This window comes from Athene noctua, chromosome 2 (assembly GCF_965140245.1).
Source record: "Athene noctua chromosome 2, bAthNoc1.hap1.1, whole genome shotgun sequence".
NCBI lineage: Eukaryota > Metazoa > Chordata > Aves > Strigiformes > Strigidae > Athene > Athene noctua.
Genome location: NC_134038.1, coordinates 117,842,268 through 117,862,385, shown reverse-complemented (window position 1 = coordinate 117,862,385; position 20,118 = coordinate 117,842,268). Strand labels below are relative to the sequence as shown.

General features: G+C 37.9%; 1 protein-coding gene across 3 annotated transcripts in view; it reads right to left on the bottom strand.

The window, feature by feature from the left end:
• Window positions 1-10,360: 10,360 nt before the first annotated feature.
• The window catches only part of CUL2 (cullin 2), a 53,922-nt gene continuing 44,164 nt past the window's right edge, over window positions 10,361-20,118 (bottom strand). For all 3 annotated transcript variants that reach the window (XM_074899989.1, XM_074899988.1, XM_074899990.1), the window contains 3 exons: window positions 18,182-18,283; window positions 17,327-17,443; window positions 10,361-12,664 (listed from right to left, as the gene is read on the bottom strand). In XM_074899989.1, coding sequence (XP_074756090.1) covers window positions 12,533-12,664; window positions 17,327-17,443; window positions 18,182-18,283 — 351 coding nt within the window. In that variant the 3' untranslated portion in view covers window positions 10,361-12,532. The remainder of the gene's footprint in view (window positions 12,665-17,326; window positions 17,444-18,181; window positions 18,284-20,118) is intronic.

The window sequence follows — 20,118 nt, the reverse complement described above, 5'->3', positions numbered from 1 at the left end:
CAAGTAAACAAGAAGCACAAGAGGATATGCTAATTTAAGGAAATCCATAGCACAGATGTGGGTGCAACTGTAAGTGAACAAGTGTACTTGGATGGAGAAGCTGAGAAGTTCATGGATGAAGGTTGGGAAGAAGAGACAAGCATAAAGTTTCTTAAGAATCTGAAGGGAGGAAAGAGAGAATGTGTGACCAGACAGGGGTGCAAGGACCTGCCAGGTACCTGGGATCAGTGCTGTGGAAGCAGAAAGTGGCCAATGCACTCATAGTCAGCTCAAGCACAGACCTACAAGGAGTCCTGAAATACTTACTTTGTTACAGCTTCCCACTAATATCAAACAAAACATCCAACTAGAACAGGCTGTTCTCTTGCCAGTTCCCCTTGCCACCCCAGTCTAAGACTTTGCTGTTTTCATGTGTGTGTGTGGTTTTGGTTTAATAATCATATAAGAGGATTTCAGATATTTTTCCCCTGGTGCTCTCACTCTATTTAGCACTGTCAAAATCTCCTCCTTGGTAGTTTAGCCCTGCCTAGGGTTTGTATTTTGCACACTCTGATTGAATGAGGGCACTAATCCAACCGCGGAGGTTGCCCGTGAACATTTGTTCAAGACCTTTGTGCATGTTAGCAAGAAAAATAACATTTTAAAATATCTCTGCTTCTCACAGAGATGGGGACTGCCTTTATTAGGCCAAGGTTTATTCAAAAATAAATCACTGTGCTATATTATCAAACTAAACCCAACAGTGACAAAAACTGTGATCCTGAAAGTTCATACACAAAGGCACCTTACTTTTTTTGATTTTCAGACATTCCAGATAGGTGGTGTCTCACCTCTGTCAGAACTGCCTCAGTCTCAGCAGGACTGAACAGCTCAGCACTGCAGCCTGAGCAGGCTCCAGAATCTGCTCAAGTCCCCTAAGGGGCTCACTCTGAAAGGTGTTTTCAAAGCACACAAGGTTAGACACCCCACAAAGTGCATTAATAGCAGGTATTTTCTTTTAAAAGAGAGCCAAAGGAAGGCAGACTTTTATTTAATAGCCTGGTAGTTTGAACATTCAGGAAGGAGAAGACCCAGGCTCAGTTCCCTACACTGAGCCTGAGGTAATTCAGTCAGCCTTAGGGGCACACTCTAATCACCTTGCTAAAGGTTAATCTAGGAGGGAGCCCTCTCCGCTTTCATTACTGAAACCATGCTGCCGAGCACAGAGGAATTCAGGACCCCACCAGGCCAGACAGAAAGCACACTCCCATCTCTTGTCTACCTGGGGCCGGTCTTGGCTTCTCCTCCCAGATGCGCCTGCACATTTCTCCAGATCCACAGCACTGCCCACCATGGCGTGTAGCCAAAACTGCTTAGTTCCACATGGTCCTGGATTTCTTCAAGGACTGTTCCGAGTGGAGCAAAAGATACTGTCCGAAAGCCAAATTATGCATTCAGGCCTCCCACTTCTACACGAGTGACCAGCCCACCAAACCAGGATCCCTTCTTGCTTTTCCTTCTGTACTCACATATCCTAAATGCCCATCGGTACAGTATACTAGCCTCATTAGGATGGTTATAAAGTATTTCCTACTAACTTTACTGCATTATGCTGAGGGCATTTTAACAGAAAGTACTTAGCATCCATATATAATCCTTTTTAAAACTACTTTTCAGGGGAGGCATATGAACGTGTGTGGTTTTGACCTTAATCAGAACACAGAATCCAGATTTTGCATCTCATTCATGTACTATAATGAAAAAGTACAAAATCCAAGTAAAAACAAGTAAAGCTAAGAGAAAATGGCAATCCAGAGTCAAAAACTGTAACTAATAATTGTTCTGACACAATAATTACCGTTACCTTAAAAACCTGGGCAATTAACTGCCCACAGGCAACTCTAGAACTTCTCAGCAATATCTGAACTTTACTCTAGTTAGACTATGCTTATGAATGTTTTGAAGAAACAGTCATAGGGCTTTTATTAAGTTTGAAAAACATGCATCTTGACTAAATGGATTTTATATTTCATTAATTTCAAAAGTTGTAACTCTTACTTTCTACTTCAGATCTCAAGGATTAACATTGTATGAACTCAGATATTATCAGACAGTATTAAAGTCACATTTCCTCTCCTTCACAAAAACAAAACAAGTTTGCAAAATATATAGCTAATGTTCTACCTGAAAGTTGAATGATTAGGCCTCAACTTTAGACACAAAAGACTTTCTGTGCCAAAGAGGCACATTGCCCAACCACACTCAATTCCACCTTTCCTTCACACAAGCAAGAATCCTGTAACTGAACTGATTTTGTGTAGATATTGTTTAATATGCTTTACCATGCTGACATTCAAAATGCTGGAAGCTATTTCAGCTAGAGTGTGCTGAAAATGCAGATGATTCTATAAAAACAAGTATTCTGCAACATAAATGGTTAAAGTATCTTAATTTTCTCAACACATTTGTCCTATGTACACAAGAAAAGAGCCCCAAACCCATAATGACATTAAAAAAAAGGAAACAGCTTTCATACACGAGGCATTAAGCAGTGCAGTGGTAGCCTCCTTATGACAGGATTTATTGTGTCCATTTTCTACCGTCACTCTTTCTCCCTCCATGACGATTAACTGCAGCCTGTTTCAAATGCAAAGACAGGTCCAGATCCCCCAGCTCCATTTACAGCCTGTTCCTCTGCTTTGGGGCTTCTCCCATTCTATCCTGCCCACTCAGGACTCAACATACAGCACTGCTAACCCATTTCAAGGGTTTGGAAAGAAAGTTTGCAATCTGCACCTGGAACTCTCATTACTTTCACTACTTCTAGCTCCTCCAAATCAAGTTTAGATCCCACATTTCACTCACACCACACTCGCCACCATCAGCCCTTTATTATCATCAAGGCTTTAAAAATCCATACCATCGTGAACTCCACACAAAACTCAAAGGAAGAAGGTTTGGAGTTGAGGAAGCAGCTGACAGGAACTCAAGGAGAGGGAATATTAAGAGAGTAGTAAATAACGGGGAATCAAACATGAAGTTTCTCATTTGTTACCTGTACTTGTACTTAAAAACCTCCCAGTTGAAAGACTGTAGGTTAAGGTTTTCTGCCACCCTAGACAAAACTGATGCACCACACATCAAAACACAGCAAGTATTTCTGTACTACTAGCTTTGCATCTGTCTATTCATCCATTTCATATGCCCTTAAACTCCCAAACTGTATTTCTCCCCACCTTTCTAGAGCCCTTCTACTCTTAACAGTGATTTGGCTGTAAACATCATCTTGTTTCTCAGTGCTTCTCTCTCCCTCTTGGCAAGAGGATGATCAATACCTTCCAAAAACTGCAGTGCTTCCCAAGCCTCTTCCTACGAGAACAAGTCATCTCCACCCAGAGGTATTCTAGGAGAGAAGTGAGGTACATTTTTCTGCAAGATGTGGTATCCTTGCTCAGAAAAGGCATTTGATTAGGATGCAAAGCACCATCCCCATTTTGCCCTCTCACCCACATTTGCTAAAAGGCAGCAGCTGTCTCAGCACAAATGCATCCCAGCAGGGTCCTAACTTTCAATCCCAGCCCCAAAATCTTATGAGCATGGCACCAGCTCCCAAGCATGTGTAACACGTTTCATTTGCTTTATGTCCTATGCCCTCTAAGCTCTCCTGTTCTCCTTGATGGACCCCACAGACAGCTTGCCTTGCTCAAGCATCTCCTAAATACTGATTCCACAGTGGAGAGTATTTCCTCCCCAAAAACATACTGTTAAGAAGAAATGGCTGCTGCTGTGGGAAACTGGCTTTAGGACCAGCTGAATTGTAGCGGCAAGCAACAGAGAACCTGGTGAAGACAGGGAGGAGAGAGCCAGCGCCAAGTAAAGGCTCTCTCTGCCCAGTTCAGCTGTCATTGCTACCTCCACCAGCAGAAGGCTGCAGTGGGGGCTCTGCTCCAAGAATAGGCTTGTGCACCCAAAATAACCTTCATACTAAGAAAGGAGAAGCAATAGATTTTATTTTCTTCGTATTTGTCTTGCCAATATTTGACCTCTTCAGCAGAATGTTTTGTTATACTGCTTTCCCCACAATCACTAGGACCGGAAAGCCTCCTATAACAGCAGAGATTCTGCTATAACAATACATTCTAAGGAAATCCCCTACATTTTCACACAGCCGCAATTAAATCAAGAGAGTAATGCTGCTGCAGAGCTAGCAGGGGAATCACATTGTACTAGTGGCTCCAGGAAAGATGAAAACTGCCCGCTGACAGTAACTGCCCCAAGCAGGTTTGATAGCTTTCTGCTGCCTTCCTCCAATTTTCCCCATCAGCTAACAATTAACAAACCCAAATCAGTGGAAGGATCTCTCCCTTCCTTGCTGCAACTCCTCCTACAAATAATGACTTCAGAGCAGTTGTTATTGAACATAACTCCTCTAAAATATGTGAAAGTCTTTGTAGTCTCCGGTAGAAGACGAATACAAAGATCCTGTCACAGTTGCTTCCTCTAGCACTGCAGATGATGGCTTGAAAGGGAGTTTGCCTTTATGGTGTCCATACTCTAACTAGTATGTAGCTAAGTGAAGGTTTTCACTAGCACTTTACACACACACACAAATAAACAAAATAACCCTCAAAAGGAAAAAAAGTTATTTCAAAATATTACTCTCTAACACATGAAGCATCAGCTGATAGTTTGAAGTGCTCTGTAGAAGTGGTATCAAAACTCTAGTCTGCATGGACAGGATTTAATGAGGTTTACTTTGATGTTAAAAGCAACCATGACCAATGACAAACTCCTGAAGAAAAACTGATTTAAGTATCCCAGAACTCTCACAATTATGACAATAATAAAATCACATTCCAAGGAAGGCTAGGACAAACTGCTTGTTACAGAAGCAAACATAGGAGTAGAAACTTGTGATGTACCTTCACAAGCACAGAATTAAAAAAAAAAGAAGTTTTAAGGCACTACATATGATTGCCATATATTAAATGTACTAGCTAGGTAACAAGGCCTAAAAGGGTATGGCAAAAAAAAGAGCCCCTGCAAAGAGAAACAACTTTCCCATGTCTGGAGCTCAGACAACCAACCACTGTTAGAGATGTGGAACAGCACGATGGCCATTTTAGACAGCATGGAAGGAAGCTGTGGGAGATGCAAACCCCAGAGCCTGCATCAGTAGGAAGTGTGAATTAAACATCCCACAAAACCCCTCCAAAACAAGCTCCTTGAAGATCTACTTTTCAAAAGTCTGCATTTTATTTTACAAAAGGACTTACAAACCAACAAAAAAAGGAGAAAGCAAACCTGTGCATAAAGCATCTATTTTGTCTGTCATATTTTCATCTCTGTCACTGCATATGACCCATATAACCTAGAGTTTCCTGAGCCACCTCAGATAACACACTACTAAGAACTTTATCCCGTGCTTCTTGGCGTTTTTATACAGAGTTTATGATCTCTGTCCCTAGATTAGAATTAAATCCTCACAGATTACACCCTCCTTTGCCACCTGCAAATCCCCCCAGCTGCAGCAGGCTGCCTCTAGCAGTGTGCCTTCCACCCGTCTCACTCCCAACACTTCCTCCGCTGCGAGCAGGGCAACGATGCTGCCTTTCCCTACGAACCGGTTGGCAAAGCAAGTCTTGTCCAGACATGTAGCCCTTACGCTCACAAGAGCTGCACCAGGAAGAGAAGGAGCAGATATTCCAGCTCTGCCTGTCAAGTCTGCATTTCAAAGGTTGTGCCTGGGTGTGGGAAAGAATAAAGAGGGTCTGTCAGTCCACACACAAAACCCCACGCTCTTTTGCCCCAACTGCCAGGCTGTCGCTCGGAACCTGAATACATGTCCCCACCTGCCCCCTCCCACTAAATTAATACCAGTTTTACTCAGCGACACAAGCTCCATTTCTCTTCCATCCTATCTGTCAAACTATATACATGTCTTTTAAAATACACATTTTAAAAAATTAACTGCCCAGTGGTCTGAAAGAGGGAGGATATCCAAAACAGGCAAGAGGGCTGAGGAACAGTTAGTGCCTTTTCTAGATTACTTTACTCAAAAATGGATGATTGGTATTAATTTGTGGGTCTCCTCTATTAATAGAGGCTTCTTAAGGCTACAGTCTATTTTCACGCAGATGGAAGGTTTCCTTACTCCCAAAATAAGACTACCGTTGTTCTCAGCTGGAATGTTACATCTTCCCAAATCTCTTTCACCAGCTGAAATGGGCACATCTCTGATTCACAACCATGACTCAGACTTTAAGCAGTGCACGCTTTCTGGGTGTACATCTATTCCTTCAATTTGTGGCTACAGTAAGGCTTAGATACAACATTACCAGTACACTAAAACATGTGGCAGCAGACACCCACTTGGGAGAAGGGAGAGAGAATTTCACCTGGAATCACTAAGGCCAGGCTATAGGTGAGATCCACATGATTCATTTTCATGGCTTCACATGATGGTCAGGCAGAACATATGTGCAAATCCAAAAAGGTAGTTCTGAAAGCCTAATTTCCAAGTCTTTCTGAGTCTCCAGATGGTGAGATGGCCATGATTCATTCATCACTGGTAACTAGATTACTAGCTATCACTCAAGTCTTTTATGGACATCAACAAACAGAGGATGAAGTTTGCATACAGAATTCTGGCCCTGCTGCTTTCCTTCTGCACTGAGAAGCAGGTGGCTCATCTTCAGTGTACCAACCCACTGACCGGAACCCATACCCACAGCCCCAGTTCCCACAGGAATACCTTCATGACTAAGCTACAGATCCCTTGTCCCAATTACTGGTTTTTAGTCCCTTGAATACTGGAATGAAAAATACACAAAAAGCCTTGGGAAGCAGGTAAGAGTTCACCTCTTTTGACTGCTTTACCTTCAAACCAATTTAAGTTTGTACATATCCAAGAGAGGTAATATGCCTTTCTTGCCTTACTGGTTAAGACTGAGGCACTCTCCTGGTCAAGGAAAGAATGAAAGACAGACTCATCAAAAAGGCTGGGGCTCCTGCTTCTTGAATGCCCACTGGCATCAGCGCTTATGCTCTCTCTTTAAAAGAGAAAAAACCCCTGAAGAGTATGCATGATGTGCTAGATTCTGCGCGCAGCGACACACCAGGTCAACTCCTGAAGCGCAGGAGTCAGCACACTGTTCATACCCTTCCACTGACAGATTCCTCTTGATTAGTTCCAGGCAGCAGCACCTCACGCCATGTATCTCACCACTCTGAAGGAGTCAAATGCCTGGCATTGCTTAAACAAATCCCATAAAACATTCTTAACTGGCTTCAAATATACAGATGACTACATAGTATCATGAGTTTCAGATATATTTTTTTATTCTCTCAAACTCAAGTTTTGATGACCATGAATTCTATTAAGCTGGTGGCTGGAAAGAAGGAAGGAAAATGGACACAGAAGTATAATTGTTAAGAAAACAGCCCAAGTACATCTTATGAAACTGAACAGAAACTGTTCAACATAATGTGAAAAACTATCTGAGAAGTGTTGCACTTTTTATTATATACACATAGTAAGTTATAGATGATTTAACCAACACTAGAAGACAGGCAACAGTGACCTGCCACATTTCAGAACTGTCCTCAAACCATTCCTCTTTAATAACTGCTGGCAACTACACTGCTACTGTTCACAGCTGCTGGAAAAAGGTAGATGGATGCATATCAGAACCACGAGCTTCCACCAAAAGGTGACAGTGTTTACCATTCAATGATTATGCTAAGAACAAGGCCTCTTTCAGATGAAAACACACCTAACAATCTCCTTATGTATCCACTGCTTTTGTAAACACTAATATATCAAATGTTTGGTTGGGTGTCAAAGAACTGATGCCTTGGCTATACAGACATTGGGAAGTTTTTCATTCATCCTACTTTACTTTCTGTAGTCCCAAAATACATTATTTTCTCTTCCTGGTATATTACACTACATCAGAGAAGATCAGGAGAGCAATATTTACAGAAACGGCATTGTATGACTTTGTTTACCTCAGTGGAATAGGCGAAGGAAGGCCACACAGTACAGCCCTCCTCAGTATAAAATACCAGAGAAGATTTCTGGCTCATCCAGAAGCTTTAGAAAGGGTTCATATACAGCAAGCTCACCAGCTGGTCAAGTGTCAAGATTTAACTTGATATTGTTAATAGACTAGCAATGCACGCACCCATTACTTTCCCCAGCTGAGCAGGAGGAACTTACTACAGTGTTAATGCAAGCTGTTCATTACTTCAGTCAAAGCAACCACACAAGTGAGCATTTTAGTTTTGCTTAAGTGACTGTTGATATCTTTCAGTCACAAGGGTCATACAGAAGGTGTGGAAATGAATGGTGGAAGTAATTGCCTAAACTAATAGAACTATTTTAGAAGTAACTGCCAATACCTTTTGAATTACTTCATCCTGCTGCTCAGGCTTGGAAGAGTCCTTTACTTCTGAGATGCATACGCAGGACTGGACTTACTGGGCAGACTAAGGCAACTTTCAAGTCTTGTGCTGTGTGCCCCTGGGACAGCTGATGGGAGCAGCACCAACACAAGGCTGTCAAGCGTTGCTTCTTTGAATACTCTAGCACACTTCTTCCTTAAACGTGTGACAAGTAATCAGCTATATTGAACTAAATAGTAATCTTGTTAATTAACATGTGCATGTTTAAACTATTCAAAGACAAAGAACACAAAAATACAACTGCAGTACATCTCAAAGGGAGGCGAACTGGCCAGCCTCTTCATCTACCTCTTTTTGCTGGCTGTTATTTTCTTCCCATATTGATGCAATTGCAAATTCCACAGAATGGAGACAGTAGGAAATGCACATCCAAGCTACATGTGTCTGGTTACTTTTGCCAGACACATTTGCTCACCCTCCCTCTTTAAAACCACACACACATATACTTCTGTTTAATAAAGTCTGGCATTGTTTCAAAATTATTATACCCGAGCAATTTGATGATCCTTCCTCTTCTTTTGCCTGAAAACTTCCAGAACTTGGTTTTATCATCATCTAGGAAGTACAGTACAACTTACCATAAGCAAGTAAGGATAACTTCAGATTTGGAGTAAGAGAAAATACTCAGTGCAAGAACAGTATGTTTTCATAGACTGTAATACCTTCATTAATTCTAGGTACTTACCATCTTTGTAAAGAATGGACAGTCCTAACATATTTGTCCTAGGGTACACAGAATTTATTCTGCTCAAGAATCAATACTATGTTGCAAGACTTGCTTTAAAAATAACTTTTTCAATGATAAGAAATGGCTTTCTAAGCACAGCTGAAGTACTACCTTATAAAATGTGTTTCTCCTTTGACCAGTATTTGGAAAAGTGATGTACTCACTGAAAGGTTTCTTAACACATAATGATATTCTCTGCTTTGAAAATGGTTTCTCACATTATGGTGATTTAAGTACCTTTCATAGCTCCAGCATCCCTGTATGTATAAACACACTGAAATACACGTACACATTTTTCTTTCCTAGAATAAGATAATCAATCTGAAGGCAAATTAAAACATCATAGAAATACATTTTCAGTAAGCATAAGAATTATAAATAATAGCTCAATAGTAGAGGTAAAATGCATTTTGATATTAGAAATGTATGAGATATATGAAATCATTATGTTTCCAGACTCAGCTGTATGGCACCAAATAAACTAGCAGGTCATACATGTCAACAGGCTTACAACAAATTTAAAAAAAATCTGTACAACTATACCAGTTTCTTCTAGTGAAAACTTAAAAATGCATGGCATTTTTGTATGTCTTCTCTTCTTATAATTTTCCCCTCCTGTTAATATCCATTAGCACTTTGGATTTTGAAATTACACTTGCCAGATGTATGGAGTCGCCAGGCTGTAGCACCACACTGTAAGCTGCACCACTGTGCCAGCAATGACTTCAGTGAGAGGGCTGAATCTTTGTGCTGCATTTTTCCTTAGGGGGAATGTGTGAGTTATAAAGCAGAATACAAAATGTTTCCCAGCTATAGCCATGTTTACCAAGGCACACCAAAAAGACTGAGTTTGTGTGTAATTATGAAAGACACTGTCTGGTGATGCCAACTGCGCTGAAATATATGAATGTTTTTAACTCACTAAACATGTCTCAACTTGGCAGCATGCTTATCTGAAAAACAAAATTCTACTTTTGATGGTTTAGGTATGCAAAAATTCAGAGATAAGGTAATGGTAAAACCTTACACGTTTGGGCTAGAGCAGTAAAGTTTTTGTTTTGTCTCTGAAGTGATTCTGAAAATAAATTTGTTAAGGCTTTTTCAAACTCAGTCTTAAAATTTTGCTATTGCAATCTATATTTAAATAAAGCTTTTATTAACCCTTTTATGAAGAAACAAGCATAAAATCTGTTGACTCATACACAAGTTACAAGATAAAACACATTTGTTTCCAGAAGCTTTGGTGTCACCATTAGTTTGTTTTCTGGAGAAAGGATCCTATGATTCAATGGTCAGGCAATATTTTTTCTATTTTTTCAACTGAGTCATAGAATATTCCCTCGATTGAATTTTTTGTCGTAAGAATTACTGAATTACTTTTTATAAAGCACAGAAAAGTTTCACAACTTCACACAAGAGATTAAAAGTCACTCCAGTCAAAATCTATGCTAATGTGTCTCCTGTTTCTACCCTTAGTGACATTAGAAGCACCTTTGCTGTCTCCCAACACACACATACAACTCTGAAACACCACTTTAGACAATGAATTACTGCACCACACTCAGATCAGTTAAAAAACTTACTTTTTTAGGACATAAATCCATTTAAAAAATCTAGACTTTAGTGTAGTGGGATAAAATACCATAAATACAGAAGAAACGTTTAGTGCCCTTCATTGTTTATTGCCCTTTATTTGCCTTCAGCAAAATCCACATAAGGAAAACATATTACCACTTCTTGATGCACTTCCTAGTTAACTACAGAAAGTTTACTATACCCTCCAGATAACAACTGAATGCGATGCCACTTAAGAAATAAGAGACAGCAACAATCTGAGAGAGAGAAACTTTCATACAGCGAAGAAGTAGAAAAAGAAAATAGGAGGAAAAAGCTTCCCCCAAAGGGTTTTTCCTTTAAAATTAATTATTGATCTGTGGACTTTTAGTAGGTAATGAAATATCACACAATCTAAAAAAATATTGCAAATAATATACATCTACATATATATTTTTATATGCACACAAGTAAAGTTTGGCAAAAATAGAACATTTGAAGTTAACTTAATATTTATCCTGTCAATGATAATTGCAGGCATAGCCATGAGGAAGCTCTTTTCTGCAGCAGGCATTGAAGTGTGTTCACACTCTTCATGCTCTTAAATTCCAATTGCTTCCAGTGTTAGAGTTAGAACCTTTTAAAACTATACTTCACTCATGTGAGAGTGAAGAGTCACCATGCCACCCCTCATGAATAATGCAGGACATGAAATAACCCATGGATTTCTTGTCCTGCCCAAATAGCTAGAAATCTAATTGGGGCAGAGGAAAATATGAGTCAGGAGGGAAAACAAGAAAATAAACCAGTATGGGCTTATGTGGAAACAAACATAGGTACCTACTCATGTAGTGTTTCTACCCAATACATTAGTGAAACAACATTTGTCAATTACCAGTCTGCTATATTCCTTCCCATTAACAGGGTGGTTTCCCAAGCCACTGAACTGTATCTTTGATGTTCATAATAAACATTCCTAACTCTTTGTGAACTACACTACTCAAATCCCCTCAAACATCTGTTTATTTTCTCTTGTAACATATTCCTACAGTGTGAGATTAACAGACACAGAGTAGGTCTTCAGGCACTAAGAATGTAAATGAGCCTAATCTCAAGAAAACAAGATGTGCACATAGCCATAAATATTCTGTTATAATCACATCAAACATAACATACCTACTATTCAGTTTTATATAAATTAGTTCTTACATCAGATCTACTTCTGAGGTTATCCAAAGCCCAAACATATAACATTATTTTTACTCTTTCAGTTCTGAATAATATTTACAGACATTCAAGACACATTATATAACTTTATTTTTTTATTTGACAAGCAGCAGTATCATGTCTGTCATTTTTTTTACATTTTAATGTAGATACAATTATTAGGTTATCTGTCATATTACAATATTTAGGTTGGTTTTTTTGTGGGTTTTTTTGTGTTTGTTTTTTTTTTTTTTTTTTTTTTTAACTTTGTCTTAAGATACATTAAAAAACATCAACTGCAAACGTGAAGGGGGAAGAAAAAAAAAAAGCATGGTACCCAACCAATTTTCCACATTTCAGCAATACTTCACTCGTTCTTTTAGTAAAGTTTTAAGAAATGTCATAATGACATGAGCTTGAAATATCTATAGGCATTTTCATTGACGCTCATGACGTGGCACTGGTGATGTTGTAAACAGCAGAAAAACAGGGGCTGCCAAGTGACCAATTATGGAGGCACAGGCCTGCCTCTTCCCACAGGAACACACCAAACAGTGACAGCAATGATCTCCTTACAATCATACCTGCAGGATAGCAACATCACGCTACATAACTGTATTCGTCTGCAGAGGCCTGGCTTCGCTCTATGTACTGTTTGTCTATCAGAACTTCAATACACTTCTTAATCATGCTGATACTTGGATTAAATCTAGCTCTTGATTGGCTAATTACCTGCAAAAGACAGACATGGGTTTTGTGTTATGTTTATTTACAACATCTATAAATGCTATACAAATATTCACTAAATGTTTTAAGATAAATCCAGGACATTTTTCTTTTTAAAGACAGAATTAAATAAATTTGGAATAGTTAATTTCTAACAACCAACAAAGCATCTTCATACATTAGTGCCAGGACACTTAAACTGACTGCTCAGGCTCACTGGTTCAGTTTGCCTTCATGCTAATCAGATCTTTTCAGTCCTCATGATTGCTTAATTTGTCATGGTACAAATGAAGAGAAATATTCAGGTTAAATATTAATCTAATATGAACACATTTCTTTACCATTATCACACTTCAAGAAAAGTGAAAATTTAGTAAAACCATATACCTTTCCATGCTGGCTTTGCTAACTGACTTCTCTTCCTAAACTAGGTCCCTTTTACTTCTGTTTATATAATTTCATTGTTCTGAAATATTTATTCTGAAAAATTTTATTTGAGTTATGGCAGTCTCACTCAGAAATTAAATGCCTGAAGAACGCGTTAATCTTATTTTTCATAATAGTTTATGCAATTTTGAATGCTTAAATTTCACTTGATTGTATTTTTCAAAACTGCCTCTAAAGCTGAACTCAATTTTCTTCTCATCCTTCACCACTTTTGTTATCATAAAAAGATAGAGAAAACATTTTCATTTAATAAAGATTTGTGAAACAGGTATTTTCTTTATAGCATTAAAAAGCCACGTTGCAAATGACCAAAAAACCTGACTATAATGTTGCAAAACCTTATTCATTCTTGAATGACACAGTTTAAATATATTAAAAATGAAGCCTACAGCCTACCCTCAGAGATTGTACTGCACCAGACAATCAAATCTGCAAGAAAAAAATAACACCTCTTGTTTGGGAAATTTGCTTAAAAGTCCTAGATGACATTTCCCATCACAAAAGACACAGCCCAACTAGTAATCATTTTGTAAGGTTACACTACTTTATTGCTGTTGCAGCTGCCAGGATATGAGATGTGAGCTGGCTTTGTCGTGTTTTGTCTAAGTTCCAGCCCATGTAGAGCTGTATGTATGTATGTAGAGCAGTCCTGGAAGGCACTCCAACTGCTCAGCTGCCTGGAAGGTGTAAGTGGAGTCCCCCTGCCGCTGACCTCTTTTCCTATACAATTTGAGACAATGAAGATTAACCTCTCTTTCTTCAGTCATTGCACAGACCTACAATTTGGCAAGTTCCATCTGGCTACAATGGAACTTTAATACATACAATACAAAATTATTTATTGTAAAAACAAATCTATATACGTATTGTGGAAGAAACTGCCACTGCAGGAAAAACTTCAGATGTCTCTTAGTAGTTCTCAGTTCTGCCCATTCTCTTGTAGAGAAGAGGAGGAAATGGTGTGTAGTAACAGAATATGCATACCTATTAACTTGGAAAATTTTTCAAACAAAAGATCTTCCTACTCAAGTGTCACAATACATTTTGCCTGTAGTTTCTCATTTGTTCTGTAAAGAAAGTGATTTTTATTTCAGCTGGATTTCCTGTTTTCTTTACAGCTTTTCATGGCTGGCTCTGTCCCAGCTCTAGAGCTTGCTGGAGCCCTCTGTGAGCCAAGAGAACTCACCAGGTAGAACTCACCCAGCAAAGCAAACAAAAATCTCAAGAGAGTGAGTTTTGTTGGGCTAGCAGCCAAGGGTCTGGTATGTTCCACAGCAGTACAAATGAGAAGAAACTTGGTGCTAACAAGCTAATATATCTGCTCAGATTTCATCTAACTTCACAGCCCTACACTCAAACTGATGGTTATCATCATACTACATGCATTTACTTAAGACAGAACAAAAAATAGAATTTTGTATTGGTAAGGTGTTTTTTTGTTTTGGTTTATCAAAGATAATACAATTAAAAAGGATGGATAAGAATACTTGATAGAATAAAAAACTTTCTGGTAATGACTGGTAGGGACATATCTTAACACAATTAACAATTCAGCAAAGACTACATTCTGACACATACAGGTCTATCAATAGCCTTGAGTATTTTCTTGGATACCTCACCATAAATGAAATGCATGGTGCTGCAGTCTGTTAGAATCAGACTTAACAATGTTAAGACTAGGAGTCTTTCAATCATATCTCTAACAACAGTATAATCCTGCCCTTATATCTCAGAAAAAAATATTAAGAGGTGAGAAAATATTAACCATTCATAGTAAACACTTCCTTTCCAAAGATTAATTTTTAATCCTCAAGAGGTCGGACTAGAAATTTTAAGTGAATAAATGATATATAAATATATAGACATCATGATAAAAGTAACATTAGTAACAATATCATAAACTAATGTTTTAAGAAATAAAAAGTCTTTTGACAGTAAATCAAATCTTACTACAAGGTTAACAGGGAAAAAAAAGGAAGTTAGACAACCAAGTTAGTTACACATACTCTAAAAGTTTAATAGAAGTGAAGGTTATTAATTTTATAATAAAAGTCAGTCTAGTGAGAAAGCTGAGCCTGTTCAACTTAGAACCACCTGGTAGTTTGGCCTTATTCATACAACATGAAGCAAAACAAGCTACTGAGCTCAATGCAGACATAACTAGGTAAAATTTCCACTTAACATGAGATTTTCATCTTCGTGTTTAAGCATTAACTATACAAAAACATGTCTCCTCACAATTTGCTCTAAGACCTGGTAATAATTTCTCAAGTGCCTAAGGGTACATCTGTAGCACAGACTGTAGAGAAGACACCTAACATTTTAAAGAATAAAGCTCAGGTCCCAGTAACAGCTCAACTAAGGCAGCACGGAGACTAGCACAAATTAATTCAGAGTGCAAAAGAAGGAAAAATTAACCCTAGTGGATTTTTGTACTGCTTCACCTTATTGTTTGAGGTTTTGCAGCTGCTCATTTAAAGCTACATCAGGTCCCTACACTATACTGCAGCAATGGTATCAATTACGTAGAAGCCTAGCCTTTTAAACTCTCTAATCCATCTGGGATTTAAATAGTATTCAAAATTGAGAACCAAAGACTAAATAATAAAGGATATGATTTTCAAAAGTGTCATAAACTTAGTTAAAAGCTGAGGTGGAAAAACAATACAGGGTGGATGTGGCTGGTGATAGATGAATGGAGCACCAACTTTACTCTCTATTTAGTTTGTAACTGAGTAATAATCAAAATAGCCACCTTTCTTGCAAAGCATGAAAAAGCTTGTGATGTTAATAGACCATACTCTTCTGCAAGAGTACTGCAAGAGCAGAATGCAGCAGAGGCATGTTGTACAGTGCTCCTCGAGTTAAATACAGGAAGAAGCCATCAGAAAGGATTTTTTGTTTCCAACACATAAACATTTGTAGTCTATTCCACTTTATAAACTGGTCTCAAGTGAAGTACAATTTGAAAACTTTTTCTAGGAATTTGAGAGTAGGGTGAAAAAAGTATTTTTAAAGATGAAACAGTTTGCCTACCATTTTCTAGTTTTAGCTGTAAATTCTTACAGGATTCCATCATAATTGCATGCATGATTTAAGTAACAGGAAACCAAATAACTGAAGCTTTTGAGAATAATCAGGACCTACACTGCTGCATCTTCTAGATATTCAAAATCAATTAAATTTTGATTTTAATTTTAATTAAATTAATTTTAATTTTAATTAAATTAAGCTTGCTTTCAGAGAATATTTGTGTACAAGCACTATTTCAATATCCAAAACCTTTAAGATGTCTCACATTGCCAGTTCTAGGCTTACAAGCTCCCTGTAGCTGCTTATTAATTTTAGGAAATAAAAATTAAGTGGTGGATGTGGTAAACTTTCCTCCATCACCACAAGACAGAAAGCACACAGCAGATCTCAAAATGACTGAATGCTTCTCCACCTCCATGCTCAAAATGGTTGAATAAAGCAGGAATCTTTATTCCCTCTCCCACCAGTCCATGCTGAGGCTATCCAGCAAGATTTAGGAGACTCAAGAATGAATTAGACTGAAGAATACTTGGAAGGCTGAAAAAATTTAAACTGAGAACTGGTTGGTAGGAGGAAAGGCTCGGTTGGAATAAGAAATACAACTGGGCAAGCAACTAGCATGAATGGGAAAGTGGGAGGAACCCAAAAGAAATAGCACTTCCTTCCCAGCCAGTCTGTGATAGTTCATAGATCATCAATGCAGAACCTAAAAAATCTAGACAACTGTACCATTTAATGGGAAAAGGAGATTAAGAAATACATATCTACATACTCAGACAACTTTAAAAATTTAAGCCACGAATTAGAGTAAAATCAGCGTTAGAGCTCAAAATTGGCTCAGTGCATCTGTGAAAATTCCATACCTACAATATCCTCACTCAGGTTTTCAACTGAACCTATAGCTCTGGCAATGATTCTTACATGATACAACATCTGTCAGCCCAGAACCAGCCAGCAGGAAAAAAGCAAACACAGACACTTAATGCTTTAGTGCTAAGACACATTTACAAGATTGAGGGATCACAGGTAGTGCTCCAGTACTGCAGTTCGAAGTAGGCTCCAGTGAAACTCTCACTAATTTCACTGAGGTATTAGTTCTGACATGGGAGAGTTCTGTGGTCAGATGTTTTACCCAACTATGCTGAAGATTTTCATCAAATTATGCTTAAGAAGAGGATTTCATCTTACCTCCTGAATAAGAGCATTATGTCGCAACACTTTACGTGCTTTCATGATACGGACTATAGCAGCTTGGAGATACATTTTTCTGTCTTCATCTACAGCACTTCTGGTCTGCTCCATCTCCTGCAATACAGGAAGAACAGTAATGCTTAAAATATATTAAGATCGATAAACACTTCATAAAAGTATCTTGAATCTATACTTTTTACTTTATTAGAAGTGGTCAATAAATACAAAAATCTAGGTGAAGCTCAATTCCAGGCAAAGTACTTCCATAAATGAAGAATACCAGGTTTCATGAAAGCAAGCAGGAAGGCAGGGAAGAGATGTCCAAACCAGCATTTTTGTTAGGGAGAAAGGCAGGCAGAATTTACTATAATATATTGAGTTTGGCAGCACATACGTCTCTTGTACAAAATCCGGTGTTTTAGGAGATACAGAGGAAACACAGATTATCAACACTGGAGTTAATTTTAGTTGCCAAAGGACACAAAGTCATAAGAAAGTAGAGTTGATTGGTTCTGCTGTTCCGGAAATAAGTTGCGTTTATAAACACCACCAACAAAAATGTCTCATTAGATAAGACAAGTTAAATGTCAGTCACACCTGATACAAGAAAAATAGCTCTTGTTTATCTTTTTCTTATACTTTCTTATTCCCTACTCCATCTTCTCCTGCCTATATTTTAAGTACAAAAAAATAAGCAGTGCTTAAGCTTTAAACTTTAATAATTAATTTACGGTGTTGTAATCTTACACAGGGACTAGTACATCTGCTTACACCAAACTAATATAATAAATTCAATTTTAGAAAAATAAGCTTCCTAAGCTGTTCAAGCTAGAAGCACCAAAGAGTACTTGCCTGTGGCGTGTCTTTCTGCATTGACGTAGTAATTTTAAATTTTGTTCTTTTACTGCTGAAGTTCATATTTAATGAAAACGTAGACTCTACCTCTATATCTTCCTGCAATAAAGAAACTTTTTTAAAAAAACAGAAATGGAACCAGAAAATATAACAATTTATATTGAAAAATCACAGTTAGGGGCTTGCATACATACAAACAATTTCAGATTTGTAGCTGGAAATTCTAAAATGCCACTTTAATGAGGTCAACCTTTTAAGCTACTGTTTAACTAACCTAGAAATCAAGTCTATTTTAGAAAACACTACAAAGAACTCTGAAATACATGAATTTTGAAAACAAGTTAATATGATTAAAGTATTTTCTGTTTTAATACTTCAACAGCTCATCTTAGTTGCAAGCACTCTCCATTTAAACTCATTTTCTCCCTATGAAGAAAGTAGGATTTGCATTTATATATGGCAGAACCGCAAGAGAGCGAGCTGCTCCTTTCACAACTATTACTAACGTTGCCTTCCAGAACTTAAGGAAAACCATCTAAGCATTTTTTCTTACGTTATAGGAGAAACTGTTGATAAGCTGCAACTTCTACCGTTCCACATCCATCTGTACATTTCTAATTCTTTCCTTTCAGAATCTCAATTCTTTTCCACATGTAAAAGTCCGTTTCTTTCAATAAATGGTAACTAGTCCCTGCAGTCCAAACATCTTTACATTCAACTAACAGGATGACCTGACCAATCTTTGCAGTTTCCAGGCAAGATTCTGTACAAGTACTACCAATTTCCAGCAGAATGAAGTACTGGGCTTCTTAGACTTTGAAATCTTGCCAAACTATGTTGCCTCAAGTGCAAATACTTTAGTAAACACAGTCAATATTTATCTAAATATATACTCAAAACAGTATTAATTCTAATTTTACATTCTGCAACAAATATACTTTATCGTAACATTTTATAATATCCAGGCATAGTATAGAAAATTTAAGATGAAAGGCCAAAGACCAACACCTTTAAAAAATATAAGCTACCATTAAATTTTAGCATTATTCTGCTTACATGGTTGAGTATAAACCAAAATAAATTGTGTTGTGCCTGAACTCAAAAGGCATGATTCCAATAAACCAATAAAGACTTTGCCAAAAGATTTTTTCTTCCCCTCTTTCAAAAAACCCCAAACAAACAACAGTAAACTTCAACATTTAATACAATGTACTTTTCTGTGTGGCTCAGATACAGGTTAAGAGAAGTTACTGTATTTAATTTCATTGCTTAAGCCACTAAAGTTCACTGGCTTATTGAATAAGTAAGCTGATAGACTGTCTACAGATCTGCTTTCACACTGCTGGATGGAGTGCAAAGAAAACAGAATTAGCAGAGACCTTTGAATACGTACCCTGAAAGTTAAAGAACCAGAAATGTAGTGGTAAATATTAAAAGGTAAAAGGGTTGGAAAACTATCATTCACTCTTCAATGACATATGCTTAAAGAAACTGGGAAACCTTATACAGCAGACATAAATAAATGTAAATCCTTTAAATAATGGGCAACTTTCTACAATTATGAAAAACCTCACTGCTTTCTGTAATAGCTCCCAGGGTTATATTTCACCCGTGGCTTAACAGACATCTTCCCAGCCACTGTTCCAACCTGAGCTCATTTCTAGATATGAGAAGCGGGTCCTATGCTTCAGTCAAGCATCAGACTTTCCTTGTGATCTCACTTTCCATTTTCTAATATTTTCGTGGTTAAAAAAAAAAAAAAAAAGCTATCAGAGCAGCTTTGGATTTCATCTCATAAGTGAAGTGAACGGCTTATCTCAAGTTTCTTCTACCTGATACTCTCTGAATAACAGGCTTTTCATGCTAGCTGGAAGCACATGCTAAAGTTTGTATGGTACACACAGGCACTTCTGTAGTGTTTCTTACACAGCAGA